Source organism: Aspergillus eucalypticola (genome assembly GCF_003184535.1).
Source record: "Aspergillus eucalypticola CBS 122712 chromosome Unknown BO83scaffold_14, whole genome shotgun sequence".
Classification (NCBI taxonomy): Eukaryota; Fungi; Ascomycota; class Eurotiomycetes; order Eurotiales; family Aspergillaceae; genus Aspergillus; species Aspergillus eucalypticola.
The window spans coordinates 413,562-438,927 of NW_020290288.1; the positions used below are offsets into that span (position 1 = coordinate 413,562).

At 49.3% G+C, this 25,366-nt stretch overlaps 9 protein-coding genes across 9 annotated transcripts; 5 read left to right on the forward strand and 4 right to left on the reverse strand.

The window, feature by feature from the left end:
- Positions 1-1,130: 1,130 nt before the first annotated feature.
- On the forward strand, positions 1,131-2,744 carry BO83DRAFT_417679 (ribosomal RNA assembly protein mis3). Its single transcript, XM_025534770.1, has 3 exons — positions 1,131-1,224; positions 1,304-1,576; positions 1,647-2,744. The coding sequence occupies exons 1-3, from the start codon at positions 1,165-1,167 to the stop codon at positions 2,418-2,420; spliced, it is 1,107 nt and encodes a 368-aa protein (XP_025387577.1). The 5' UTR covers positions 1,131-1,164; the 3' UTR covers positions 2,421-2,744.
- A 158-nt stretch (positions 2,745-2,902) lies between these two features.
- BO83DRAFT_362145 (MFS transporter) lies at positions 2,903-4,785 on the reverse strand (the record flags this gene model as incomplete). The annotated part of the gene is made up of 5 exons (XM_025529494.1): positions 4,571-4,785; positions 4,485-4,519; positions 3,666-4,430; positions 3,315-3,601; positions 2,903-3,232 (listed from the first exon to the last, which is right to left on the reverse strand). Exons 1-5 carry the CDS (start codon positions 4,744-4,746, stop codon positions 2,903-2,905), a joined length of 1,593 nt encoding a protein of 530 aa, XP_025387578.1. The 5' UTR covers positions 4,747-4,785.
- A 316-nt stretch (positions 4,786-5,101) lies between these two features.
- BO83DRAFT_408689 (putative bifunctional fatty acid transporter/acyl-CoA synthetase (FAT1)) lies at positions 5,102-7,577 on the reverse strand. Its single transcript, XM_025534068.1, has 5 exons — positions 7,002-7,577; positions 6,787-6,942; positions 5,574-6,720; positions 5,355-5,504; positions 5,102-5,304 (listed from the first exon to the last, which is right to left on the reverse strand). Exons 1-5 carry the CDS (start codon positions 7,285-7,287, stop codon positions 5,133-5,135), a joined length of 1,911 nt encoding a protein of 636 aa, XP_025387579.1. The 5' UTR covers positions 7,288-7,577; the 3' UTR covers positions 5,102-5,132.
- Positions 7,578-8,353: 776 nt separating this feature from the next.
- Positions 8,354-10,119, forward strand: BO83DRAFT_378982 (putative peroxisomal 3-ketoacyl-coA thiolase (Kat1)). The gene is made up of 6 exons (XM_025531392.1): positions 8,354-8,619; positions 8,678-8,773; positions 8,830-9,678; positions 9,730-9,794; positions 9,845-9,956; positions 10,023-10,119. The coding sequence occupies exons 1-6, from the start codon at positions 8,515-8,517 to the stop codon at positions 10,059-10,061; spliced, it is 1,266 nt and encodes a 421-aa protein (XP_025387580.1). The 5' UTR covers positions 8,354-8,514; the 3' UTR covers positions 10,062-10,119.
- A 319-nt stretch (positions 10,120-10,438) lies between these two features.
- BO83DRAFT_378983 (ML domain-containing protein) lies at positions 10,439-11,850 on the forward strand. The gene is made up of 2 exons (XM_025531393.1): positions 10,439-10,989; positions 11,047-11,850. Exons 1-2 carry the CDS (start codon positions 10,781-10,783, stop codon positions 11,426-11,428), a joined length of 591 nt encoding a protein of 196 aa, XP_025387581.1. The 5' UTR covers positions 10,439-10,780; the 3' UTR covers positions 11,429-11,850.
- On the reverse strand, positions 11,788-12,865 carry BO83DRAFT_378984 (H(+)-transporting V1 sector ATPase subunit F). Its single transcript, XM_025531394.1, has 5 exons — positions 12,717-12,865; positions 12,616-12,650; positions 12,523-12,556; positions 12,314-12,451; positions 11,788-12,212 (listed from the first exon to the last, which is right to left on the reverse strand). Exons 1-5 carry the CDS (start codon positions 12,741-12,743, stop codon positions 12,072-12,074), a joined length of 375 nt encoding a protein of 124 aa, XP_025387582.1. The 5' UTR covers positions 12,744-12,865; the 3' UTR covers positions 11,788-12,071.
- A 249-nt stretch (positions 12,866-13,114) lies between these two features.
- Positions 13,115-14,534, forward strand: BO83DRAFT_427638 (Nur1/Mug154 family protein; the record flags this gene model as incomplete). Its single annotated transcript, XM_025535357.1, has 2 exons — positions 13,115-13,372; positions 13,458-14,534. 2 exons carry the CDS (start codon positions 13,115-13,117, stop codon positions 14,532-14,534), a joined length of 1,335 nt encoding a protein of 444 aa, XP_025387583.1.
- A 494-nt stretch (positions 14,535-15,028) lies between these two features.
- On the forward strand, positions 15,029-18,463 carry BO83DRAFT_46020 (putative NTP binding protein). Its single transcript, XM_025537196.1, has one exon. The coding sequence runs from the start codon at positions 15,523-15,525 to the stop codon at positions 18,241-18,243; it is 2,721 nt and encodes a 906-aa protein (XP_025387584.1). The 5' UTR covers positions 15,029-15,522; the 3' UTR covers positions 18,244-18,463.
- A 997-nt stretch (positions 18,464-19,460) lies between these two features.
- On the reverse strand, positions 19,461-21,464 carry BO83DRAFT_389337 (methylenetetrahydrofolate reductase (NAD(P)H) MET13; the record flags this gene model as incomplete). The annotated part of the gene is made up of 3 exons (XM_025532796.1): positions 19,461-19,645; positions 19,704-20,575; positions 20,641-21,464. The coding sequence occupies 3 exons, from the start codon at positions 21,462-21,464 to the stop codon at positions 19,461-19,463; spliced, it is 1,881 nt and encodes a 626-aa protein (XP_025387585.1).
- Positions 21,465-25,366: the final 3,902 nt, after the last annotated feature.

The window sequence follows — 25,366 nt, forward strand, 5'->3', positions numbered from 1 at the left end:
GGAACAGCGTTTCGGGACGGAACCAGAGCCACGGGACCAGGTGTGCCTGAGTCCTGCCCACGGACTGACTCGATCAGAAATGACCGCCCCAAGATAAGCTCAGGCCCAGATGCTCTCCTCACAGCGACCCGCGTCTGTATAACAGTCCGCGAGGATTTCTTTCAAGAGCACATGGGGCAAGACAATGGTCTACGCAGTCATTGCCAGCCCGTCCTTAATGGATCGAGCCCCGTCGCCCCATTTGGGGTGCTCCTTTGGGCCAGGACGCGATGGTAGCCTTGACCTATCCTACCAGCAGAAAGGACTCTTACTGCTGCATATTTACCGGAGCATGTACCTCGCTCTGTTACTACAATAGACTGGCCATGGGTACTTATTTGGCGTTTCCACATCCCCCTTCGCCCATTATTCTCTCATCATTTGAGTCCGATTTAGAGCAGACTGCCGCACAAGCCCCAATGATACCAGGGGCGCTCTCAGGAGCCATTGTCAACCAGCCAGGTTCGAGGAATACTCAATGGCCACTTCAAATCGAGGGAGCGGTCTTAGCAAATCAAACCTATTCCGAGACCTCCAGGCAGGCCGAAGCCATTCAGCTACCCATTTTCATGGAATGAACACAGATCTTTGTTGACCCGCTTTGGCGATGGGCCCAAATGGGTCGGGATCAGAGAATAGCAGCACGTCGCTTAATTAAACGGGGACTTCTCCGTAATTCTAGGAGAAAGTCGCACCAACCACCAGGATCTGATACGTCAAATCACCGTATCATATCGATTGAACAACCAAAAGCGTCCCTTACTGCAGCTGGTTTACCCGTCAGACATGCTGGACCTCTCCTTGCGCGCGATGGATGCCTACAAGAATCAGTGAATGATCAGAAACATGCCCCATAGCCCAGACTGTAGTGACGCCGTAGCCACCCGTAAGAGCCTCCATCACACAGACGCTCGATCATCATCTCAGACGCGCTTCGGCGCTTACGGCGGGAATCTCATACAGGCCTTGATGCCTTATGTAGACCTTAATTTACAGGCATCAATGAATTACCCAATCGGGTAAGCACCCGCGGGGACTCAGAAAAAGTTGGCCGCCATTCGATCATCAACTCCAAGTCTCTCTCCATCACCGTCGCAGATCACAAGAGCCACCCCTGGACTCATCATGCCTTCCACCTACAAGAGGGACAAGCCGTGGGACACGGATGACATTGACAAGTGGAAGGTATGCTCTACCACACAAAAACCCAAACATCGAAAGTCTCCAACCAGTCCGAAACTAACTGCAAATTTGTTGCGACCAGGTCGAACCCTTCCAACCCGATGACAATGTCGCCGGTAGTTTCGCTGAAGAATCTTCCTTCGCCACTCTGTTCCCCAAGTACCGTGAAGTCTACCTGAAGGAAGCATGGCCCGTTGTGACAAGGGCGCTCGAGAAATTCGGTATTGCCTGTACGCTGGATTTGGTCGAGGGTAGCATGACTGTCAAGACGACCCGAAAGACGTTCGATCCTGCTGCGATCCTCAAGGCCCGTGATTTGATCAAGCTGTTGTCGAGAAGTGTGCCGGTGCAACAGGTAAATTGCCCTGGATAATAGTTCTAAGATTACCCAATAAATCCACCTCCTAACACATCAAACTAAATAGGCTCTCAAAATCCTCGAAGACGACGTCGCATGCGACATCATCAAGATCCGCAACCAAGTCCGCAACAAAGAGCGCTTCGTCAAGCGTCGTCAACGTATTCTCGGCCCTGGTGGTTCCACCCTGAAAGCCCTGGAGCTGCTTACAAGCACCTACATCCTGGTCCAAGGTAACACGGTCGCCGCCATGGGCCCTTACAAGGGTCTCAAGGAAGTCCGTCGCATCATCAACGACTGCATGGCCAACATTCACCCGATCTACCACATCAAGGAACTCATGATCAAGCGCGAACTGGCCAAGGACCCCACCCTGGCGAACGAATCCTGGGACCGCTTCCTGCCCAACTTCAAGAAGCGCACGCTGTCCAAGCGTCGCGTGCCGTTCAAGGTCACCGACAAGACGAAGAAGGTGTACACTCCTTTCCCTCCGGCACCGGAGAAGAGCAAGGTGGATCTCCAGATCGAGTCGGGCGAGTACTTCCTGTCCAAGGAGGCGAAGGATCGGCAGCAGAAGGAGGAGGTCATGGAGAGACAGCGGTTGAAGCGCGAGGAGAAGATGAAGGAGCGCGAGAAGGCGTTCGTGCCGCCCGAGGAGCTGGACGCTGCGGAGGAGAAGAAGAAGGAGAAGAAGGAAAAGAAGGAGAAGAAAGAGAAGAAGAAGCGGAAGCGCGACTCCGAAGCCGCGGATGTAGATGGCGACGATGGTGCCGAAAAGAAGGAAAAGAAGAAGAAGAAGAAGTCCAAGTCGAAAGAGGATGCGTCGGATGGCGAGGCGTGATGCTGCTGCTGCTGCAGTTGCTGCCTCACCCTTTTGACCTGATATCTTCTGTCGGTCTCTGTTTTCTTTCCTTTGCTTCGGTTATCACCCTTCGTATACTACGTTCGATATATAAGGCGCTTAGGCATAGCATGGGCTGGAGTTTTCTTTCACTTTATTCTTCTCACTTATGCCCCTTGCTGTTATTTGGGATGGGGACTGAAAAAAAAAGCCTGTATTGAGTGGGATTGGTCATGTATAACTTTACTGAGTTGGGAGCTATTAGTCTCTTCAACTGGCTTCATCTGATATGGTACGAGAATTAAATAGTTTTATGATTGTTTCATACTAGCCAACCCACACCATTCGTACAATCCTCATCACTTAAAATACTCCATCAGCATAGATAGCAACCAAACAAACACCCTCCCCACCCCCTTCCACTACTATCAAATAACATAACCAAATTGAATACCCACAACCCCAAAGAAAGCCAACTACTACTACTCCACCTCCTCCTCCTCCTCCCTCCCCTTCAAAAACACCCTCTGTTCCTCCCTACTCACGCCCAAATCCAAGAACACAACCAAGAACCCAAAACTAAGCACACTCAACGCAAAAAGGAAATAAAACGGCGTGGAGCTATTCCCCGACGGCGAAGCATCAATAATAGCGCTTGAAACGAGCGGGCCAATAAACGAGGACGTCTTGCCCACGATACTGAACAGACTGAAGAAGAGGAATTCGTGGCCGCGAGGCGTCACCTCCGATATCATTATCTGGGAGTAGCTGTACCAGGGGCAGACGAAGAGGCCGTAGTAGGCTTGATAGAGCTGCGTTGTTGTCAACGGGGTCAGTTCAGTTGTTGGAGAGGTATGTATGTTGTGGTAGTATACATTGAAGGGATGGACTCACCCATACTTCCCAGAGATGGTGGAAGCCGAACTTCTGAGTCCAGATGCCTATCATGCCCCAGCCGTCGAGGAGGATGATGGCTATGGCGATCAGATTGAACATGGTTTTGGTGCTAAGGTTGAGGCGCTTTTGGGCGTACCAGAAGGCGTAGATGCCGATGGCTTGGGCTGCGATGCCGACTAGGAGGAGATAGGTCAATTGGAGTGTGTTGTAGGAGACGATGCTGTTTTGCAGGGTGGATATGACGGTCACTGTTGTGTTGAGGGAATCGCCGAGGAGGAAGTAGCCTGTAGTATGTATGTCAATGGACTGAGTGTGGGTCTACAGGGATGAACATATCATCTACTATACCAATAAGATATATAACGCTCTGTTTCAACCTCCAAACCTGTCTCGCCGCATGTACGAGCTGCTTCAACCCGGCAATAACAATATTGCTTCCCTGGGGGTCCTGTCCTGGGCGTCTCTTCTCCAGAACGAACCACGGTAACGAGACGAGCAGCCAAACGCCACTAGCAAAGGCAATGAGGACGCTTAATCCCCAGTTATTGTTGCTCTCGCTAGCATCGACGTTCAATGCGAACATAATCCCCACAATGACCGCTAGCACGAACAGCTCTCCGACCGATTGCACATAGAAAGCAATATTGGCAAGCTGACTGCGCTTCATCGTGTCAACATGGTCGTATTCATCTCTGGAGATACTTCCCGCAACGTATTGCTCTGCGACATCTTTCATCTCCTTCGTGTTCCGGGCGAGCCCCGGAAACGCTGCCGTCCAGAACGTCAGCGTGGTCTGGTAGGCGATCAGCCCGACGATGTAGAGTCCGACTCCGACGTGCCATTTGTCGGCTTCGTGTACACCCAGCCAAGCGAAGCCGATGGCGTATGCGACGACCGATAACACGATCAGGATGTTGGGTCTCCAGTTGCCAAAGTCTGCGAAACTGCCGATTATGAGGAAGAGAACGACTTGGATGGCGAAGGAGATGCCGTTGCTTAGCAGGACGATGCTGTCTATGGATCGTTGTCTTCCGGCAAAGTATAGGGTGCCTTGATCGCCTGCAGCCTGGGAGAGGAGGTTCTGACAGGCAGTGGGTGCAAAGTCGGTTTTTGCTGTTAGCTTTCTCTCTGGGGAATTTTGGCCACGATTGGAGGATCATGGCTTACTGAATAGAGAGAGGCCATTGTTGCCTATGTAGTAACTGATAGCTGTTGTTTAGTACCAAGTACATAAAATATTGTCTATAACGCACGCATAATAAGCCCAGATCTCCCATCTGGTGGTGCGATATTGGTCCTCAATCTGGTCGGGCGCAACTCGTTGCTCGACATCTTTGTCCTGGTCCAGTTCATGCACCACATCCAATTCTTTAGGGTTGTGTTCATCATGAGAAGGTGGATGATTGGAGGAAGGGTTGAGAGAACTCATTGTCAGGATTGCTTGACAAGCTCACCCTCTCACTCTGGTTTGTGATCGAATGCACGCTTGCAATGAACCTGGAATATAGCGGGGGTTCGACCCCGCGCGCAATTCCCCGGATGAACCAGTAAAGCGAGGCAGATAAGCCGATAAGACGATCACACCAAATGCGGGCTATGAAGGCATTCCGAGCCAGCTGCGTCATTCTGCAGTCTTTCAGTGTGCGTTCATTACCATTGTCCTTTTGGACGTGATGGTCTGGAACGAGATGCTCAAGCAGCTAATATTTTAATGAGACACATGACTTTCTGTGTCGATCTACAATAAGTGTTATAGAAGAAGTAGTAGCATTATATACACGCGGGATGCTTTCTACAGAAACATGCTCGCCAAGCTCACAGCTTGGCTTGCCCGCTTTCTATCGATGCCCAGCCCTGCTCATCGAGTTTCTGGTAGACCGTACCATTTAGCCAGTACAGCTTATCACCACCCCAATCCGTTCGAGGGTCCCAGCCCTTCTTGGTCAACGCTCCCTTGGCTTGCTTGAACGTAACTCCCGTTTCCACCCTGAAAGAGGTTAGCAAAGCCTAGGTCTCAAGAAGACAAAAGGTACTTACTTTTCGGTGAGTCGGACAAGACGTGGGAATGCATAAGATGGCACACCCTTCTTCTTCAAGTCCGAGTAGAGTCTAGCCATGAGACTTTCCTCAGTTGCGGGAGAGGCATCCTCCAGAGTGATACCAGCCGCGCCGGCTTGACCATCATACCTAGCATTCTCGGTCAGTATCTGATCATAGTATGATTTTTCGGGCATTATGGGGTTCTCGGTATCATACCCGTTTAGCTTCACGCCATAAACAACCGCATCATGAACAGACGGTATCCGACAGATGTGATCCCTAATCTCTCCAGCGCTGACATTCTCTCCCTTCCAACGGAAAGTATCACCCACACGGTCCTGGAACCGGACCCAACCATCGTGATCCCTCACAACCAAGTCACCAGTGCGTTGGAAGAGGTCACCCTTCTTGAATACATCCCGCAGAAGCTTCTTCTCAGTCGCATCCTCATTGTGCAGGTACTCAGTCAGCAAGCCACGGCTCTTGACTCGGCCAATCGCCTCTCCCTCTTCACCAAGCTTGGCTGGTACACAGAATCCCGTCTTGGGATCGCGGTAGGGCATTTCCGTCTCGGTATCGTACTTGACGATGAACGTATCGTCCTCGAACCGTCGCTTAATGGGACCAGAAAATCCCACCTTCCCAGCACCCCATGCTCCTTCACCCCAGTTATCAAACTTGGCCACGCCTTCCGTTGACCGATAGAACTCGCGAATCTCCGGGACTCCAAAACGTTGGCGGAAGCGCTCCCAAATTTCTCCGCGCAAACCGTTGCCACTCGCAACAATACAGTTATGATCACGATCATAAGGGGAAGGGGGTGTTGACAGCAAATATCTGCAGAGCTCGCCGATGTATAGGATACGTGTGGCTTTCGAATCATGGACGTCCTTCCAGAATTGAGAAGCGGAGAACTTGCGCCGAAGGCAAAGAGTGCTTGCGTTTCCAACTGAATAGCAGAGACCAGTGAAGAACGCCGTACCATGGAAAAGTGGGAGAGGGGAGTATGTGCGCAGGGGGTAATACTTGGAGCGGTCATCGAGGTCGGTCGTGTTAGGGTTAGATGTAACAAGAGCCATCATGTTGCGGATGGCACAGGCCTTGGGCTTGCCTGTCGTTCCCGAGGTGTAAATCAGTGCACTCAAATCGCTGATAGATCTTTTAGCGGCGCTTGTCGCTGAAGGGGAGTATTGTTGTAAATCGGACGGTGTGATCACTTGGATTTCTCCCGCAGAGCTGCTGTCAAAGGAACCTAGGTTTAAGGCCAAATGAGGCAGCTCGGAACACACGAATTGCGACAGGTCGGGTGTGGACACAATAAATTTGCTTCCAGAGACATTCAGGCAATGGGTAAATGTATCATCTATCCAGAGCATTGTCAGTAAGTAATTGCCCCAATACATGTACAAGAAATGTCAAATCTTCATACCACGCAGATTGGTGTTAATGAGAGCAGCAACAGCACCCAACTTAGAGAGTGCATAGATCGTCACCACCATCTCCGGGGCATTCGTGGTGAAGACGCCCACGAAATCCCCGGAATGGATTTCCTTGGTGTGAAGCAAGGACGCAAATCTATCAACAACTATAAACACGAGTCAGTCAAAAGAGCACACAAGCCAGTAGTATACGGATCTCACATACGATCTTTCAGCTGGCTATAAGTCCACGTCTTGTGTTCAAACCACAAGGCCTCGGCAGCACCCTGTCCGTCAACTTCCACCACCCGTTCCAGCATCTTATATAGCGTGGCGGTATCGCCCAGCTGGGCAATCCGCTGACCCAGGCGATTTGCCCATGATCGTTCTTGGTATAGCAATGAGAGATCAGTCGAGATAGAGAATTTGGCGTTGATGTATGCCCCTGCAGCGGCTGAAAGAGCCGATGCAATTGCTATGGAGGGGCCACCCAATTCGGAGAAGTACTCCATGTGGAAGATGATGCTGTGGTGATAAGATCTGTATGATGGGGAAGAATACTTGTTACAGAAAACAAGCAATGAATAACTTCTTCCGGTGTCTCACACTCAAATGTTGAGATGAACTTGAGTCAATTGCGGGACAAATAGTTAGCGAATTTGGACATTCAACCCCGCAACAGGAAGAGTTTCGATTATCAAAATAGAGACATAGCTCCGCTCTGATATGGGGAAGTGGGCAAATATAGGAACAGAATTGTGTCATGAAAATCCAAGCGCTCGGAATCTGGGGTCGGGACGTGAGCCACCGAAAGCTGCCGTCCAGTGGTGGGGGTTACTAGTGTTGGCTACATACACTTAGTCTAGTTATTGGTATGTACTTTGTAAGCATGCCTGGAGAAAAGCAAGCAGCGGCAAAAGAATGTTGAACTGGCTTCCGAGATAACGCGCGGGCGCAGGTCCGAGCCAGATTCCCTTGCGTTCTGCAATGCAGTTTTAGATCCATAGTTCGTGTACATATACCTCCAAATCTTCTGTCGAGATATTAAAGCCGCCGGCATGAAGTGAACTCCAATGTCCATCTCATACTAGAAATTTGATTGTGAACATCGCCTGGCAATGTCTTCTGATCTTGATAACCAACCCTGGACATAGATTAGGTCTCTCATCACTGCGACTCTTCAGCAGATCCGGGGAGGCAATTCTGGACGCTAAACCGGCCCGTCATTGACCCACACAAATAACCGACGGTAATGGCGCTGTATTGGTGACCATCTTACCGGAGGCAGAGAGTGGCCAACTTCCCGCAATACGTGCACTTTCTAGGAAATGGACCGACAACCGAGGCGATTGGAGTGACGGTATCATACCGCCGTGTAACCAAAAGGCGGCATTTCTCTCGGCTGCCATTCACTCGGTCTGGCCTTTGAAACCCGCTGGGCCTGCAGGCGTTTGATACCGAGACGAGTTTCGGCTCGGTGGCTTTTGCCCAGTAATTTACTGTATTGTCCAACTTTGGGTTTCTGGGAGCCGCGGTTGTTCTTTTGATCCCCGTGTTTGCCCCCAGGTTCATAATAATTAAAGATTGTCTCCAAGATAAGAAAATATAGCTAGTCTCTCTTCTTTTCTCATTCCCTATATTCTTCTCTGTCTGTCAAATCTCGAAAGAGCTGCTCCGTTTCCAGAAGCAGATTCGTATCGGTAGTCATACGAGGAAAGAGAAAAGAAGCAGCTTAAATCATGTCTTCTGCACAGCAACGATTGACCTCGATCGCAAACCAGCTTTCGGGCCCCGGTGCGGCGTCTGGAAAGCAGAGAATCTTATCCAAGAACCCCGACGATATTGTATGGATTTTCACACTTTTGTCATCCGTCTCTGGTAACAGAATCTAACAAGTGGCAGGTGATTACACTGGCCGTTCGGACCCCGCTCACAAAGGCCAGAAAGGGCGGCTTGAAAGACACGAAACTCGATGATCTTCTCATCTCATTGCTGACGGTATTGTCTTCCCACCCTCTTCAGCGCCGACATGTTCTCCGTCTCATAATTTCTAGTCCGTCCGCGAAAAATCGAATCTTGACCCCAACCTTGTCGAAGATGTTTGCGTTGGAAATGTGCTGTGCCCCGGCGCAGCTTACGTCGCCCGTTCAGCTGTGCTAGCCGCAGGATTTCCGGTCACAGCTGCTGCTTCGGTCGCCAATCGATTCTGTTCCTCCGGATTGCTCGCCGTCCAGAACATTGCCAACCAGATCATGGCTGGCTCTATTGACGTTGGTATAGCTGTGGGGGCTGAGAGTATGAGCACCAACGCCGACGGTGGCTCTCCCGAAATGTCCTCCAAGATCATGAACCACCCGATCGCCTCGCAGAATATCCAACCCATGGGACAGACATCCGAGAATGTTGCCTCACAGTTCAACATTACCCGTGAACAGCATGACAGGTTTGCCGCCAACAGCTACCAGAAAGCCGAGCATGCCCAGAAGGCTGGATGGTTCAAGGACGAGATTGTCCCGGTGAAGACGGTGATTAAAGACCCCAAGACGGGCGAGACCAAGGAAGTTGTCGTCGACCGGGATGATGGTATCCGTTACGGTACCACGGCTGAGTCTCTAGGCAAGATCCGCTCTGCGTTCCCTCAATGGACGCCTAGCGCTACTACAGGCGGTAATGCCAGTCAGATTACCGATGGTGCTGCCGGTCTCATTCTCATGAAGCGATCTCGCGCCCAAGAGCTCGGTCAACCCATCGTAGCCAAGTTCTGCGGTGCTACAGTTGCAGGCCTGGAACCTAGAATCATGGGCATTGGTCCATCGATCGCCATTCCCAAGATTCTTTCCAAGTTCGGTCTGAGCAAGGACGATATCGACATCTTTGAAATTAACGAGGCATTCGCCTCAATGGTAAGTGGTCATCTCTCGTCGGGCTATAACAACTTGCTGATATTGGTATAGGGAACGTATTGCGTTCAGAAGCTCGGCCTGGACGAGGCCAAAGTTAACCCCCGTGGCGGTGCCATGTAAGTCTTGATTCGTCGAATCCAAGCCTCATGATGCTGACGATTAGCAGTGCTTTTGGCCACCCTCTAGGCTGCACAGGAGCGCGCCAGGTGGTGACCGCCCTTTCGGAGTTGCGCCGACAAAACAAGAGGATTGCAGTTACCTCGATGTGTGTTGGAACGGTAAGATATCCTATAAATTTGTGCACCCTGCAGATGTCGGACTTCGGGCTAATAACGTTTTTATAGGGTATGGGCATGGCTGGTATCTTCGTATCTGAGCATTGAGCGTGATATGATATTAATATTGATATTATACCTTGTAAATAGTAGCCTTCACAATGACGATTCTACTTTCAAGTTGACTTGGAAAATCATCTGGAGTTCACTTTGACCCGCTTCAGGCCTAAAAGAAACATGGGCGATTGCGGTGCAGTAGTAGTTGTGTGGATTGAAAGAAACGTACCATATAATTATCTAGATGTATGGACGTTGTAAATCAATAACGGCTGCGCTTCATCCGGGGCGGTGGGTCATCCCCATGCCATGAGGGCTTCGGACTCCATAACTTTAGTGAGACGGGTAAGACATCCGTAGGGCCCATCGAATGACAGTTTTGTCTTTCTTTTCGTGACCTCGCTATGATACAGTCCTTCGGCATGCATTTCCTTCTGTTCACTCCACGGTATGTTTGAGAAAGGGATCCATGGGATTCGATGATCTAGGACAAATGGTTCCTAGTGCCAAAAGTAAGGTCAGGCGCTAGTCCATCACGTGCATTCCCAATGCGTTCGTCGTCATCGGCGGCTGCCAAGACAGGAACCGCCGTCCCATGACACCGCTCTTCATCCTCTCTTGCCTCGTCTTGTCTCTCTTATCTGTACCTCTGGTGATTTCCCTTCCGTCAATACTCTCGCAAATTTACTTCATTTCAGCTTAGCTAGTCCTTCGCTATTACTTGATTTTTATACGGAACGAAAACTGCTGCTTTGTGCCCCTTTGCGACCATGAAGCTCTTATCAACCGCCGCTACATTCCTCCTCTGCGTCGCCCCCTTCTCTACCGCCCGGTCTTTGGACTTTTTCAAATCTCAAACTCCCATCCAAGCAGAGAATGAGGCTGTGAAAGGCGATAACCCCCTCGAGTACTGCAATGATCCTTCAAGCTATCTTTTGCAAATAGATCATGTCGACTTAACGCCTAATCCTCCTTTGCCGTACGCTTCAATAAGCCTGCCTTGCCTGAACTGGATCGCATACTGATCGCTCTATAGTGGAAAGACTCTCACCATCCAAGCTACGGGTACCCTGAATGAGAAGATTGAAGAGGGAGCTTATGTGAACCTGGAGGTCAAATATGGCTTGATTACTCTGGTCAGGCAGACGGCCGACCTGTGCGAGCAGATTGTCAATGTTGACCTCGAATGTCCTCTGGAGAAGGGCGAGATGACCTTGACTAAACAAGTTGAGCTGCCCAGACAGATTCCTCCGGTACGTGATTTCCTATGGTACACCGCTCTCGATGTCGAGATTAACAAGGTCATGATCAATCAACAGGGCAAGTACACTGTGCATGCCGACGTTTACACCAAAGACGATAAGCATGTTACCTGCCTCCAGGCCCGTAACATCGAGTTCAAGGCTGGCTTTATGTGAAAGCTGACTCGGTGCTTCTGAGTACATGGCCGCGATGCATATTTTGCGCTGTTGACGCTGGATGTCCTTGCGTTTTATCGCCCATAACGAGCTGACGTTACTACTTGCATATGTTGTCGTTTTGTTTCTCCGCTTGCCTCTACCTAAGCCCGCCTTCATCCTTGAGCCTCACAGTGACATGCCAATGTTTACGAAAGCCATGCCACGCTCTACGATTGTGCTAACCTTTCGTTGCGCTACGTCTTCAACGGTGTTTTGGGTCTTGGTTTAGTGCCACATATTGTAGTCCATCCTTATCATTGTTATTATAATTCGTGACCTTCTTTCACTGGCATTACCTAGCATCTCTGTACTAAAATGCATATGAAACATTGATCCTATTGACAGCATAGCCTATGAAGCGTGCTAGTAAGTAGCCAGGCTTAGTGACCAGCGCAGCGAAAAACTGGTAAAGGTGGGCTCTGTGAACTTGGTGTTGTCATGCAAAACGATGTAATTGGGTATCTTCCCCTCCGCCTTTGAGCTAACTCTCATTCCATCTGTATACTTCGCGAAACGGCAAACAAGAGATAGGGCAATGAGATAACACCACCAGATGGTAATACATATGAAACCTCAAGTCAAAATTGAAAGCGCGTGATATTCACTCTCCAAACAGTCGTCGCACCCGCTTGAGTACACTGTCCTTTTCAGGGTCATACGGGTGGTCCTTGCTCGGAATCTCGAGAACGGCAGGGAAAGCCTCGGCGTAGGAATCGACGCTGTGTCGGATACGCTCTGCGATCTGTATGGAATCGTCAGCGGCGAGCTATAAGCATTCAAAAGATGGTATAATTCGCAGGCGTTGCAGGTTAAGGACACTGCGAAGTGTAACAAGGCACATACATGTTGGTTGATAAGGACAATGGCGATATCTTTCCTCTCCTGAGTAAAGTTCTGGAATGCTTTCTCGATCGCGGCGGTCTCAGTCTTCGAGTCTACCACAAGAAAGTTTCGCTGGGCATCCGCGCCATCGGTAACATGCTGCAATGTATCAGGTTAGTTGTGGTCGCATGTTTGCCGTTATCTGGCTGCCGTGGTTTGAGGATACGTACACCGACACCGGCAAGGAGGAGACCTGTTACGGAGCTGGAAATAAACAGTTAGCGGAAGTGTTTCTCTCATAAGGTCGTGATGGTGTGGCTTACTCTTCATCTCCGATGACCGCAAGGAACTGCCGGTCCTAGATAAGGTGTATATGGTGAGTGACTATTGGCAATGAGGAGGAGGGTAAACCTCGGGATATCACCTTGTATGATACGGCCGGAGCCGCCATGGTTGTGAGAATAGGGAAGAAGCGGGCGTAAAGACTGTGATCTGCTTATATATCGGCGAGTTTCTGCGGCTACAGTTAGCTCGCGTCGCCCTGAGTCGATAAAGAAGGTAAATCTGGCCCTGCCGAGTCTGGCAATCCCAACTCTCTTGCGGGAGACGTCGTCATAACGGCGCCGGGGTCGCTTATCTAAGCCGGGGTCGCGCTCCACCCTTTGTTGTTGACAAGCGGAAAAGGAAAACTTCGGCTCCAAATCATCGCATTCATCCAAGGTTGGTCTCTATATTTTCTGTATTTTGGTGCTCTAATCTGCAGGCTATGGCTCTAATACTTGCTCTCTGATTATAAAGTCATCCCGCGTCGCCATCCTCACCATGCCTCGGCTTGTCCGCCGCCGACCGTTGACGGAGCGCATCAAGTCCTACTTGAATCCTCTGGACTTTCTCTTGTGGCTGTCGGAGGAGATCGATACTCATGACTGGGACCAGTTTGAGAAGAACTGGGCCCTCCCCCTGGGAATAGCTTTGAATGCGGTCTTTCTGATCGCCAGGGCCAACAGTCAATCGTACGGCAGTCAAGCCATAGATGATGTTTTTGGCGATGATGGAAGCACTCCATGGCTCAGTTGGTTTGTATGTGACGCCTGATTGACTTCGAGTTTGCTTTGAAATAAATATGCGCCTCTATGTGCTGCATCGCTAACGTAAAGGATGATAGTCTTCCTTCATAGTCCACCTTCTTACCACCTTCACCGCGTTCAACGCCTTCTATACTTTCTACCGGAAGCGACATTATCGCATGTTTGAAGCATCAATCGATCAGGCTCCTGCAACTCCCTCCGCTCACCGAGTCCGTGTTAATTCGACTCCTGTGACCGCTTCGCCACTGAAATATCTGGCGGATACGATAGCCAGATCGGCCCAGTCGAGAGCTCACCCAGACGCACAGCGAGATGTATGGGAACTTGCCGTCTGGGATCCTCTACCCATTTGCATTCGATTGTTCTGCCTCTTCAGTCCTGGACATGTCTTGGTATACTGGGTTTTTCTACCCACTCAGCTATCCGATCCTCGACCAAGCGTGACGATTGTGACCACTATCTTTATAGCGGCACTCCTCTCGGTACAGATGACGTTCCTTTCCTCGTCCTATACCCAGCAAGCAAAGGATTCTATGGTAGTTCATAAGGAGGTGCTCCGTGAATACGACACTAAATACGTTCATCCTCGTACTCAGCCTTTGATGAGAGATGTGGCCACTCAATTCTCCGAGTCCGATCCCGATTTTAAGCAGAACAAGGTTGACACCTTCACGCCCACTGTCGTGCTTCATAGAGGCTTTAAGACAAGCCCAAATCCCAACTACGTCAGCCATGTGGACCCCGAGGGCCGATCATCTGCGCGCCAAGCCTTTGCAGCGACACCTACTGGAGTATCTCATCGTGCTGCCGCGTTGCAGACCCCAAGCCACCTGCGGGATGCTTCTCCTATTGTGCGAAACTCTATCTCTGCAATTCGCCAGCCCCAATTCCGCCAGACACCGACGACTACGGGTGATGGTGGAAGCCTTGGCATTTACTCGCATGCCAACTCGCCTCTGAAGAAGTCTACGTCAGCCAATTTTGAACGTCGTCTTCAGAGCAATGGCGATTTCTTCTACAAGGAACGGGGAACAAGTGCAATGAGAAGGCCCTCTAGTCCCCTCAAGAGAAGTAATGTCCCCACAGACAGTCCCTCAACACCGGGACCGAGACGGAGTCAACTGGACGCACGCCGCGACAGTGGACGGTTTTAACATGGGTTGTTCGATTAAGGCGTCATGCGCCAACCATAACAGTAGCATGGAAGGAGTAACTCTCATGTATAGTATGCTATAACATCATATCGGCGTTGTGATCAGGTCATCATTAAGACCAGGTACTTCTTGTGACCGTGGACTACTTTTGGAGCATCAGGTGCGGCGTTAATCATCCAAGCTTTCGGATCCTTGTTTCTCATTAAAAGCTTTTTCATTGTCTTTTGACTTCGCGTTCGCCCTTGTGCCACTTGCTTGGGTTATCTTTCTGAAAACAATGGATGCCCGGGCTCTTATGAGAATGTAGGCTGGGTTTTACTGATGGCCGATAGTGATCCAGCCGCTGAGCAACATGCTTAATACGAGGCTGGACGACTTCAAGTTCACGGATATCAGTTCCGCATTCAAAGCAATTCTACATCGGCGCATCCTTGACCCTCGTTAATGGCATACTTTATATCGCCGGCAGCATCTAACTAGTCACTTCTTATGATTGCACCTTCACGTTCGTGAACCTGTGGCGTTCGCTGTTTCCACCCCAGGAATTCGCAAGTGACAAATGGAAGCAGCAAGTTCAGCTGCGCGATGCTTGCAGTTTCCATACCGAACTATGTCACAGGTCCAGGCCTACATTCCTTGGTGACCTCTAGCCGCCCGTTGCTACATTCCTAATAGTGGCCAGCCCTGGCGTACTATACATTCCACCCCTTATCATTACATACATTATCCCTACCCTACCACGCGGAACGCGCCCAGTGATGGGGTTGCCCTGCCAGCTTTCTTTCCAGACCCCTGTCGCGTTCCGATGAAACCACACCACCGACCAAACGCCCAACGCCTGCACAGGCGTAATTCTGCACACTCTCGTCCAGAGAAGAAGTGCATTGAGAGATATTCCAGCGCTGGTGGAGGAATGGGTCATTGTTTTGACGCTGTCTGGCTTTAAGGTCGAAGCTGCTTGGGCTGCAGCAGTCCTCAACGGGTGAAGATGGAGGAATTCTTGCATCTACCAAATGGACATCTGCTAAATCTTCAGCCTCGACCCCGCCACGGCAAGCGGACAAGAGTCGGTAACGAGGTACAAACACCCACGCGAGTGCAAGAATCTACGCCCAAGCCTGACGAACGGCACAAGTCTGGAAGCAAAGAGGGCACCGGCGCTTCGCCTAACACGGCTCCGCGAAAGAGAACCCCTACAAAGCTACCCCTTCCTAAGTCTTTTACCGACAAGGAGAAACAGCAACCAAAAGAAGCCCCCACAACTTCTGAACAGAAAGGTCACCGTGCAGATAGAGTTCTCCAGCCGAAGAGGTCATTCGGGGCACTGCAGCGTTCATCACCCAAGAGATCAGACAACGATCGTGACCAATACTGGCGGAAAGTAAAGGATAGATTTGAAAAAGAGATTCCCGGAGGGTCGTTCACCAAAGAGAAGCCGAAGGAATACTACCAGGAGGCCTACCGAAAGATAGTTTCACTGGCCAACTCCCCAAGACAGGAGATTGCCAAACAAAAACAGAAATTGGCAGGAGGGGCGCCTCGGGGCGACAAAACAGTCCTCCAAGGCCCGAGCCCTCCAACAAAGATTCCGAATTCCAGCGACGGTCGAACGAATTTTGGGCGCAGCGCGAGAGAAGGGGGAGCAAGTCTCTCTACTGGTCAAAGAAAGCGGCCGAGCAATGGAACTCAGCGAACGCATCTGAACTTCAGCAACTCCACACCGGCAATATCATCTGAAAGGACAGACACCAACACCGACTCTTCCGAACACTCACATCCCTCAGTTTCTCCGATATCCGCCCCGTCCAGCTCCCTAACCGAGTGGGAAGACAAGTTCGTTGTCAATATGCCTTCGGCTAAGGAGCCAAACCCTCCAATCATGAGTACTCAACAAATCTCCGATTTCCAGCAAAGCATCGAGAAAGTCCATAAGGAAGGCGGGGAGATGCTAGATCCAGACACCCTCCCCAGCCCGCGTACTAGAACTCCCGAGGACAGCACTAACAATACTATTGGGCAAGAAAAGACGTCAACAGGCCTTGATGGTCAGGATACACGTATCGGCCGCCCCTCTGAAGTCAGTGATTCCAACTGTTCAGCTGGACATCGCCGGTATTATAGCCCAGAAGAGGTCGGAAAGCAACGGTTCAGCACTATATGGGAAGAGGCTCCTGCAAAAACTGCAAACAAAACCCCCGCTGCAAACCCAGATGGGTCTTTTTTAGGGTGCAAGGAAATCAATGGGCCATACGACAAGAACCCGGACGAGATCCTGCTCTTCTCGATGACGGACGAGCGCCCCAGAATGATAGACATCCCGTCCGGACGGCCCAAGATGTCAAAGGAAGGGAAGCGAATCACCAGCAATCGTGCGACATCGACATCTCCAGAGAAAGCTGTCGTCCAAGAAGAATGGAAACCAATTTCTCAGAATTTGAAACAAGCCCAATGCTCGAAGTCCTTGCCGAAGACAATGTGTCAAGAAGCCAAATGCCGCCCGCCGGAGAAGATGGAGGTCTCTGCCAAAGCGTCTATGATAGAGAATCTGGATCCGTCAGAGAACACAGTCAAGCAGCACGACAAGCAGAAGTTGGGCCGCAAGTCGGACGATGTTTTCATTATCACACCCACTATCACACGCACTATGGTTACCATGGCAGATTTGAGAAGCAGCCCCAAAAAATCAGACGCGCAGGAGCCCACCTCTCGCGCCGCAGGAGAGATAATATCGGACTCTCGAGTAAAACAGACAATGAGCAGCTCGACATCAGGCTTGCGAAGGGCGACCCAAAATTCTTGGGGAAAGTCAAATGCGCCATGCGCAATATCTTCAACTGCAGTCCCTCCTACCAATCCACATCCATCCCCCCAAAGTCGAACAGAATCCGACCGTTCCTCTCCACAAAGACCTCGCGCTATTCGTGGGTTCATCCGTACGCAAGGGCTGCCCAGGCCCAAGACAGGAAACTCTGGTGAGCCCGTGCGCTATAATCAGCAACCCTATGTTGCCAGTGTATCGCCTAAAAGAGACAATTCGAATTCATTGAAGAGCGCGTCGGATACGACACTTGTTGAGAAGCCGTCGACCCCCGAGACAATTTCTCCTGCGGCCTCAATAAGCAAAGACAGGGTTAGGCATGACAGCGTTTCGCAAGAGGTTGAACCTATTGAAGTTGCTGAACTGGATGGGCAGCAAGTGTCTGATACAGCAAAAGAGTTGTTCTACTCCAAGATTACTGATTTCAATACCGATCTTCATACCAACGGGTTGCCTACCAACAACAAGGAAGCCCCAAGTCAGGAGATAATGGGCTATGTCAGGGATGCTCTTATAGAACTCTCTGGCCAGCTGCAAGGTCTCTATGACGAAATCATGGCCAATCGGCACTCTCGGGCTATGCTAGTGAAAATCGCCTTCAATAACGTCCTGAAGATGATTGAACACTGCTTGCATGTCCTCAAAGATCTCCTGGGGATCCTGGCCCTTTACAATACAACAGGATCCTGGCCAAAGCCGAACCGCGAGGACTTCGCCCGGTCATTGATCGATCTCTGCAAAGCTATGGTCTACCTCATTGCCCTTGGGTTCGTCATGATGATCATCGGCCGAGCAGCCGGATACGTGGTCCTTATCGGAAGCTGGATCGTGTGGTTTGCAAGACCCTTTGCTTGGTTGCTAGGGGCATTAGGAAGGGCCCTATTGGTATAAGCTGGTCTTTCGATGGGTTTGATTGATTTGGTTGTTGATATAAGCGGTCCTTAGCTCGGGTTATGCTAAGGCAACTCCAGTTTCTGCTTGCTCGCTTTCCATTCTTTACAAGCGTGACGGGGAAGCACATGAATGTTCCTTGCTCAACCGTGTGTCAATGTTGGTTGGTTATCATGTATCATGTTTCTCCCAGTATTCTTAACGTAATGCGGTGTATCCATTATTACCTCCTGTACCTAGTCTAGTCTAATGACTTGTTCAATTTTAAATGAAATGCATCTTGCTTAATGATGTTGTTTTCCTCCCATAGATATAGAATGCATTCTGCCCTCGAAGTACTTGGGCAACGCATCGGGCTCTATCGGCTCCAAAACTAAAAGGAACGAGATATGGAGAGAGAAAATCATGCTTCTATTGACTCATGAAAGAAATGCTAGGCATCACAATACTCGCCCAGCCAGCACCTGTATTTCACCACCACAACAATAACAAGGGTGCATGCAATAATGTCGAATGCAGAGAGGAAAGATGAGAGAAGAAAACCCGGATATATAAGGTAAGATGCGAATAAGAGGGAGGAAAAAGAGAGAGAGAGAGAGTTGATTAAGTAAAGAGCCCAAGAAAGGGAAGGGAAAAAAAAATATCAAATGCTCCATTTAGAAGAAGACTCCGTTCCAAATCCCATGTTGAAGAGGATCACTTTTTGTTGAAATGCATAAAGCCCAACTCCGTCATCCATAGTGTGTTGAAGATCGTAAATACCCCCGGAAATGTATTTTCTGTAAGCCGTCTCTTTTGGTAGAGTTGAAGAACAAAGAGAGAGTAATAGAAATGAGATAAGAAAGCTCTTCACTTTTTCGGAAAAGGAGCTTTATCATGAATAGATAAAAATAGTGTTGAAGATGTTATTTTTCCATGCTCGATGGGGTTGCAAAAGCAAAAATCCGAAAATTGAGGGTTGGGGGTATAATTTTTGGAAGGTGAAGATGTCATGTTGAAATAAAAGAAACGCTCAGGGAAGAAATCGTTGAGAGGTCTTCATGGTCGTGCCGCCGTAAAACGTTGCAAAAGCCCGGGAGTGTTCATTCGGGCAGGTAATCGTTGAGGTTGATATGTTGAATTAATAGTATATGTTGAATTAGGAAGTCGTAAGTGAGGTTGAAGAAAAGCATATAGTATATGGCGGACTGTCCCCACGGGGGCTGCAGGAGCCACATCTAGTTTTTCACTGCAAGTTCCGGAGCTGCTCCGTCAGTCGCGCCATTGGTCGTTCCGTTTGTTGCTCCGTTCGTGTGAGCTTTCGGCTCACCATTTTCGACGGGGATTTCGGTATCAAGTTCGCGGACATCCAGGTCCTTGAAGAGATCGAAGAGGTTGCTGGTGTTGTGGAAGTCGTTGTTGACTGAAAGGTTCGTGTTAGCTATCATTATTTCAACAAGGGCACTATATCGTGAACTCACCAATGTTGACAAGGTGCCAGTTGTCCATCACGCCCTGAATCAACTTCCTGCTGGGGCTGGAGGCATCATGGCATTTGGCCCAGTCGTCACCTAGACGGTATGCCTCGTCCTTCCAGGCCAGGAAACTGACAGTCTCCACGATTGTGGGCTGGACGATCTCTCTTCCGGCGAAGATACCCCAGGTCAGGGCATTGGGGCTATCACGGGTGTTGGTGCGCAGTTCACCAGTCTTCGAAACAGCATGGTACGTAAGATCACCATTCTTCTCGATGCGAGCGATCAGCTCATCGATCAGGTAGGGCGGGACCAGGAGTTCGAGATATGCCTTTTGGTAAACATATCCATTCTTCGGTCCCCATCCATACACGGGGTGGGAAGACTTGACACCGTTCACTGCCGGCTGAGAGTTAATCGTGAAGAGACCCTTCTGGTTTAGGTCAATGAGACTGGTCTTGATCGCATTGGCTTCAGTAGTGATTGGGGTGTCGCTCCAGGGCAACCGGGCCAGCTTTCCTTCGAGGAAATTGACAAAGATATGAGTAAGATCCCGAAGAGACTTGGGCTCTCCCCACAGCTTGATGTTCTGCTCGTTTGTACCCTTGAGGCCGATGCCATAGCTGTCGAGTTCGCCGAAAGCAGGAGAGCGAGAATCGGTCCAGCGACCGTTGGGAAATTCATCCCAGGTCTGCGTACGGGCAATGTAGGAGGAGTTCCGGTTCCTCCAGAAGATCGGGCGAACATCCTCGGCTCTGCGGTTCAAGCCAAGAGATGGCCTCCAAGGCAGGGCTCTCTGGAGCGGTGTCTCTTCGGAAGGCATGAGGTTGAGTTCGTCAAGGACCAATTGTGTGGACTGCGCAAGGTTCATTGTGTAACTAGCCGACCCCTGTTAGTCATTGCCAGAACGAATTAGTCAAGGCAGACGGAAGGAAACACTTACAAGTGCAGATGGTTGATACCAGCCGCAATGAGCCTCCTACACATGTCTGCAATCAGCCGCTTCCCGATGTCCCTTACAGCAGCGTCGTCGTTCTTCACAGGTTCCAGTGCCTCGAGCCAGTCCGGGGGGATGCGAGTTTTGGTCCAGTTCGATCGGCGGATGAACGCAGCGTAGGTTTGAATCGGCATGATACCAGGGATAATGGGCACATGAATGCCCCTATCCCTACACTTCTTGACCCAATCGATGAAGTTGTCCGTGTCGTAAAACATCTGCGTAATGACAAAGGATGCTCCAGCATCGACCTTCTCTTTCAGATGGTCGATCAACTGGTCCACATCCGGGTTGTCATCCGCACCTTCCGGATAGCCTCCCACACCAATATCGAAGTGATTGCCATACTTGCTCCTGATGTACTTGACCAAGTCTTTCGCGTAACGGAAGCCTCCGTCAGCAGCTTCCCAAGCCTCCTTGTCACGCGGAGGATCTCCACGAAGAGCCAGAATGTTGGTGCAGCCTGCTTTGTAGGCCGCCTGGAGCGCGGCGTCCACCTTCTCCTGGGGCATGTCCGTGCAAGTCAAATGCATGCATGTCTCCAAGCCATACACCGACTGGGCAACGTTGACCATCTCACAGGTCAGGTCCGATAGTCGGCCACCAGCCCCCCACGTGATATCAATGAAAGAAGGACCTAATGCGTGCATGCGGTCCATTCTGTCGTAAAGATTCTGAACACCTTGGGCCGTCTTCGGGGGGAAGAACTCAAAGGAGATGCCCGTCCTTCCGGCCGCTTCATTTTGAGCGAGCTTTTCTTTGATGTGCATGGTGGAAAGTTACACTAGTGGTTGGCAGAGTAGGTCAGATTCTGGTCCGTGACAAAAGTGATGAACCGGCAATTCAGGAGCCAGAACAACGGTTGTCTGCTTTAGTAGGAGAACTGGACTTACACGTCCCAGACCACTTCAGGAGAACAAGATTACTCTGGAGCAGGAATCATACACGTCCTGCTTTCGAACGCAGTTTCAGGTACTGATGTCGTTGACTTTTGTGGCTCACCGGTTCCACCAGGGACAGCAAGACCACGTTATAAGGGAGGGAATACGAGGATGGAAAATCAAATTTTTTATATGAAGCTGCACCTTGTCAAACCTGGAAATCCCCGAAGGCAACAAAAACAACGGACAAGAGAGAGAAAGAGGAAAAGAAGTAAGCAGCAGGGACAGCAACGAAGTAATCGAAGCCGGTGGAAAAGGTGGGGTCTGCTTTTAAGCCGCCGGTGTGATTCAGTCGGGCGAGTTGGAATCCATCCACCCAGCATTCAAAGAGGGGGGCCGGCCTTCGGAGATGGTGGGCCGGCACGTGCCCCAGTCTGACTGTCCCTTCTTATTAATGGTTGTTCCCGCAATACTTTACTCCGTAGATAGATAAGTATCATCAATTCTCCCTTCGACAAATTCATCGCCGGCAAGGGATGGCTTTGCTAGAACCGAGTCCAAAACACAGCACTTTTGCAATGGGCTTAATTATTTATACTACTAAAATTTCCAAATGAATGCGGAAAAGTCCTACACTTCTTATCTAATTTCACTGTGTCTTTGAAAAAGATAGTTACTACCTCTGCGCCGGTTCGGAGTCTAACTTCCCGCGTCCCGAGAAACACCGAACAAGAGGGATACAAAAAGAAAGGAGAATGATAAAAGCCGAGAACAACAACATGAAAATGATAGGTTAAATACCCACATTAGAGTGTTGAAATCTAAGCTACTTAGTGAATAGGCATTGATGTAATTTCGGTGATGATGTTCAGCACCATAGTACTAAGTAGGAGATAGTTACTTAGTAGAACTACTATATATACTATACTAACACAGTTATGGCTGATAGTAAGTACTAAAGTAGTATAAGTAGTAGTACTAACTGTACTCAGTTCTGATTGAATCACTTCGCCAGCAATCTACTACAAGACTAGTAAGTTCATCTCCGTAACGCCATAGTAGGAATACTAACTGTATCTTCATAGATATTCAAATCATCCAATCAGTGCTTTTTCCGACTATTACAGCAAGCTCATCGGACAAGAGTTAGCACGCTGTTTCTCTCCTAAGCCTGTTAGCGGCATAAGGAGCACAGTTAGGATATCCTGCCCAACATATCAACTTCCACTACTGTCTGCTGAAGTCAAGGTCTTGAATAGTCTAGTAATCATCATGAACACACTTTCAGCTAGGCTATTGCATGGCTAGCCATAAGCACATCCAATCAGATTACAATAGAATGTGACTAACAGCTATTTCTGCATCACGGCACGAATATGTCTGATGGTTGCTGAATGCACCTGTGCCCTCGTGCAAAAGCATACCAGATAGTTTGCAGCTCCAACTTGAGCTTGGGCAGCACATCATACATGCCTAAGCTTCATAACAACTGCTCATGTCTTGCTGATTTAGGCAAACTTTATGAGGATTCCCCGGCAAGATCAACCGAACTGTAATACTAGTTGCGGCTCTTGTATCTATACCACTATATCAGGCCGAGGTTCAGCTCAAAGGGGCGAAAAACCACTATCAGGAGATATAGACGGCTTATTGTGAGCACGAAGCAGTCTGGGACAACCTTACTAGTTTATAATGATAAGTTCAGACAGGCGCTAGGACCGAAATTTGCGGTTTTCCATTGTTCATCTTTTCAAAAAGTCTTCTGCAACTCTGTTCTTTCTTACAAAACAGCAAGCCCATCTGTAACACTTCAGCCATTGGGTCCTGATATGCTATGCAAAGCCACATCAGATTAGTAGATTAACTTTTGCTATTCTTGATGTATACTAAGAGATCGTGCGCTTCACTATCACTCGGCTGAGATTGACAGGCTAATTGGCAAGCTCCTCAACTTGCTTCCGTGCGTCAAATAAAAACTTGTGCTTCTACCAAAGTCCAGTACAGATCTAGCGCAAAGGATGATGTCCTAGATTGTTCGACACATGCCATAGTCTGCATAACAGCACGTATCACACTGAAGTACCTGCCTCCAATTTCATCTGCATTTTTTAGCAACAACTAATGCGAAACTGCGGAAATAACTGCCTGCCATGTCTCTTTTCCTTAATGTCTTGCTTCCGAGTACACTGTCATTATACCTGAGTACCTATTTTTGGCATTCTGTTCCCTCTTCACCTATGGTAGTACATACTAACGCTCAGACCTGTCATGGATGCGACAGATAAATAGTAAATTGACACCACAGTAAACAAGCTGTACATTGCTGTGAGATCTTAATCTTCAAGCGGTTACCGTATAAATAGATGGGGTTGCTAGTAATGTATGTTACAGCGGTGGTGCAGGGAAAGAGCGGTTGAAGGCAGCCACAGTTACTCAATTACTATAGTGGAGTCACTTCGCATTCCGGAACAGATTGATTGACAGCCGGACTTGATTGAAGACTTGAGTCATACGATGAATCTAACTAATTCCGAATTAACTGATGAACTGCAATGGCGCAACGTCAACTCCGTTCTACCGCACGTTCCAGAGGAAGGAACCAAGGAACCCTAGAACTTCGAATATGAGCGGCTACAGACATTAAGGTGACAAACTCACTCATATCACAGAATTTTAAGCCACTGCTACCCTTGTGTCTTTCGAACTTGGTCATAGAGTGACTCCAGTTTGTGCCGTTTTACAATAAAGACCTCTGCGCAAATTATCAAGAAAGATAAATTGCCTCAACCTTGGGTGTTATATCAGTAACATACTGTGATATCTAAAATACCCTCAGGCTGAACAGAACACATAGTCCATATCATCCCCACCTGCTGGGGATTGATAGACAGACATTCATATCCATCAATCTAGCACTTCTTAATAAGGCCATTAGGTGGAGTGTTATCCGGAACCGCCGCACGGAGAGACCGGTGAGGATGAGATCCCTGTGGCGACCCGGCAATGAGGTAACACAGGAATCTGTCTCCAGGGTTTCCTAAGAAAAGAAAGACTAGAAGCTTTACTTGCATCCTGCTAAATAGTCGGTGAATACCCGGGTAAATTCTTACGTATTCTATCTTTCCCTCCCTCCATTGTGATTTTACTTCTAACCAGGAAACTTTGTACCCACTCCCGGCCTCCGAAGTTTCCAAATCAGAGAAAAATGCGAGTTCCAGTCTACTAGAAAGTGGGCTCTGCAGGATGCCTCTTCCCTGTTCTATCATTAGCCATATAATATTCCATCTGCCTGGTCGGCCAGCGCGCTTGGGAAAGCTATCAACAAAGGTTCGCAGATGACCTGCATGAGCAGCTAAGCTAAAGCCCTGTCTGTGATCTACAAAAAGTGATATATAAGCTTACTACCATGCGATGTCGAACAAGTCAACTTTGTCCGGGGTCTGCAGTATCGATGCAGATGATATGTGCTTGGGCCCCACTGTCAAACCATGTGCCTATAGGACTTACCGGCACCTGCACACTAGATAATCCAGCTAACTTGGGGAGGCAAAAGCCTGAAGATCAGAAATGGAACTGTGGCTCAGACGCAATATTGCCTTCAATGGCAGATGGACAAAGTTCACTACACTGTGCACAGACCATACGGCGGTAAACCCAAATCAGGTTCTGTCTCTCTACTTCTTTTACAATTCCATTGTGCATGCAACCTATTGCTAATGCCATACGAGTGAGCACATCATCTCGGATTACTCAAATACCAGACGAATGGCAGTCACACCGCATGAAAGGAA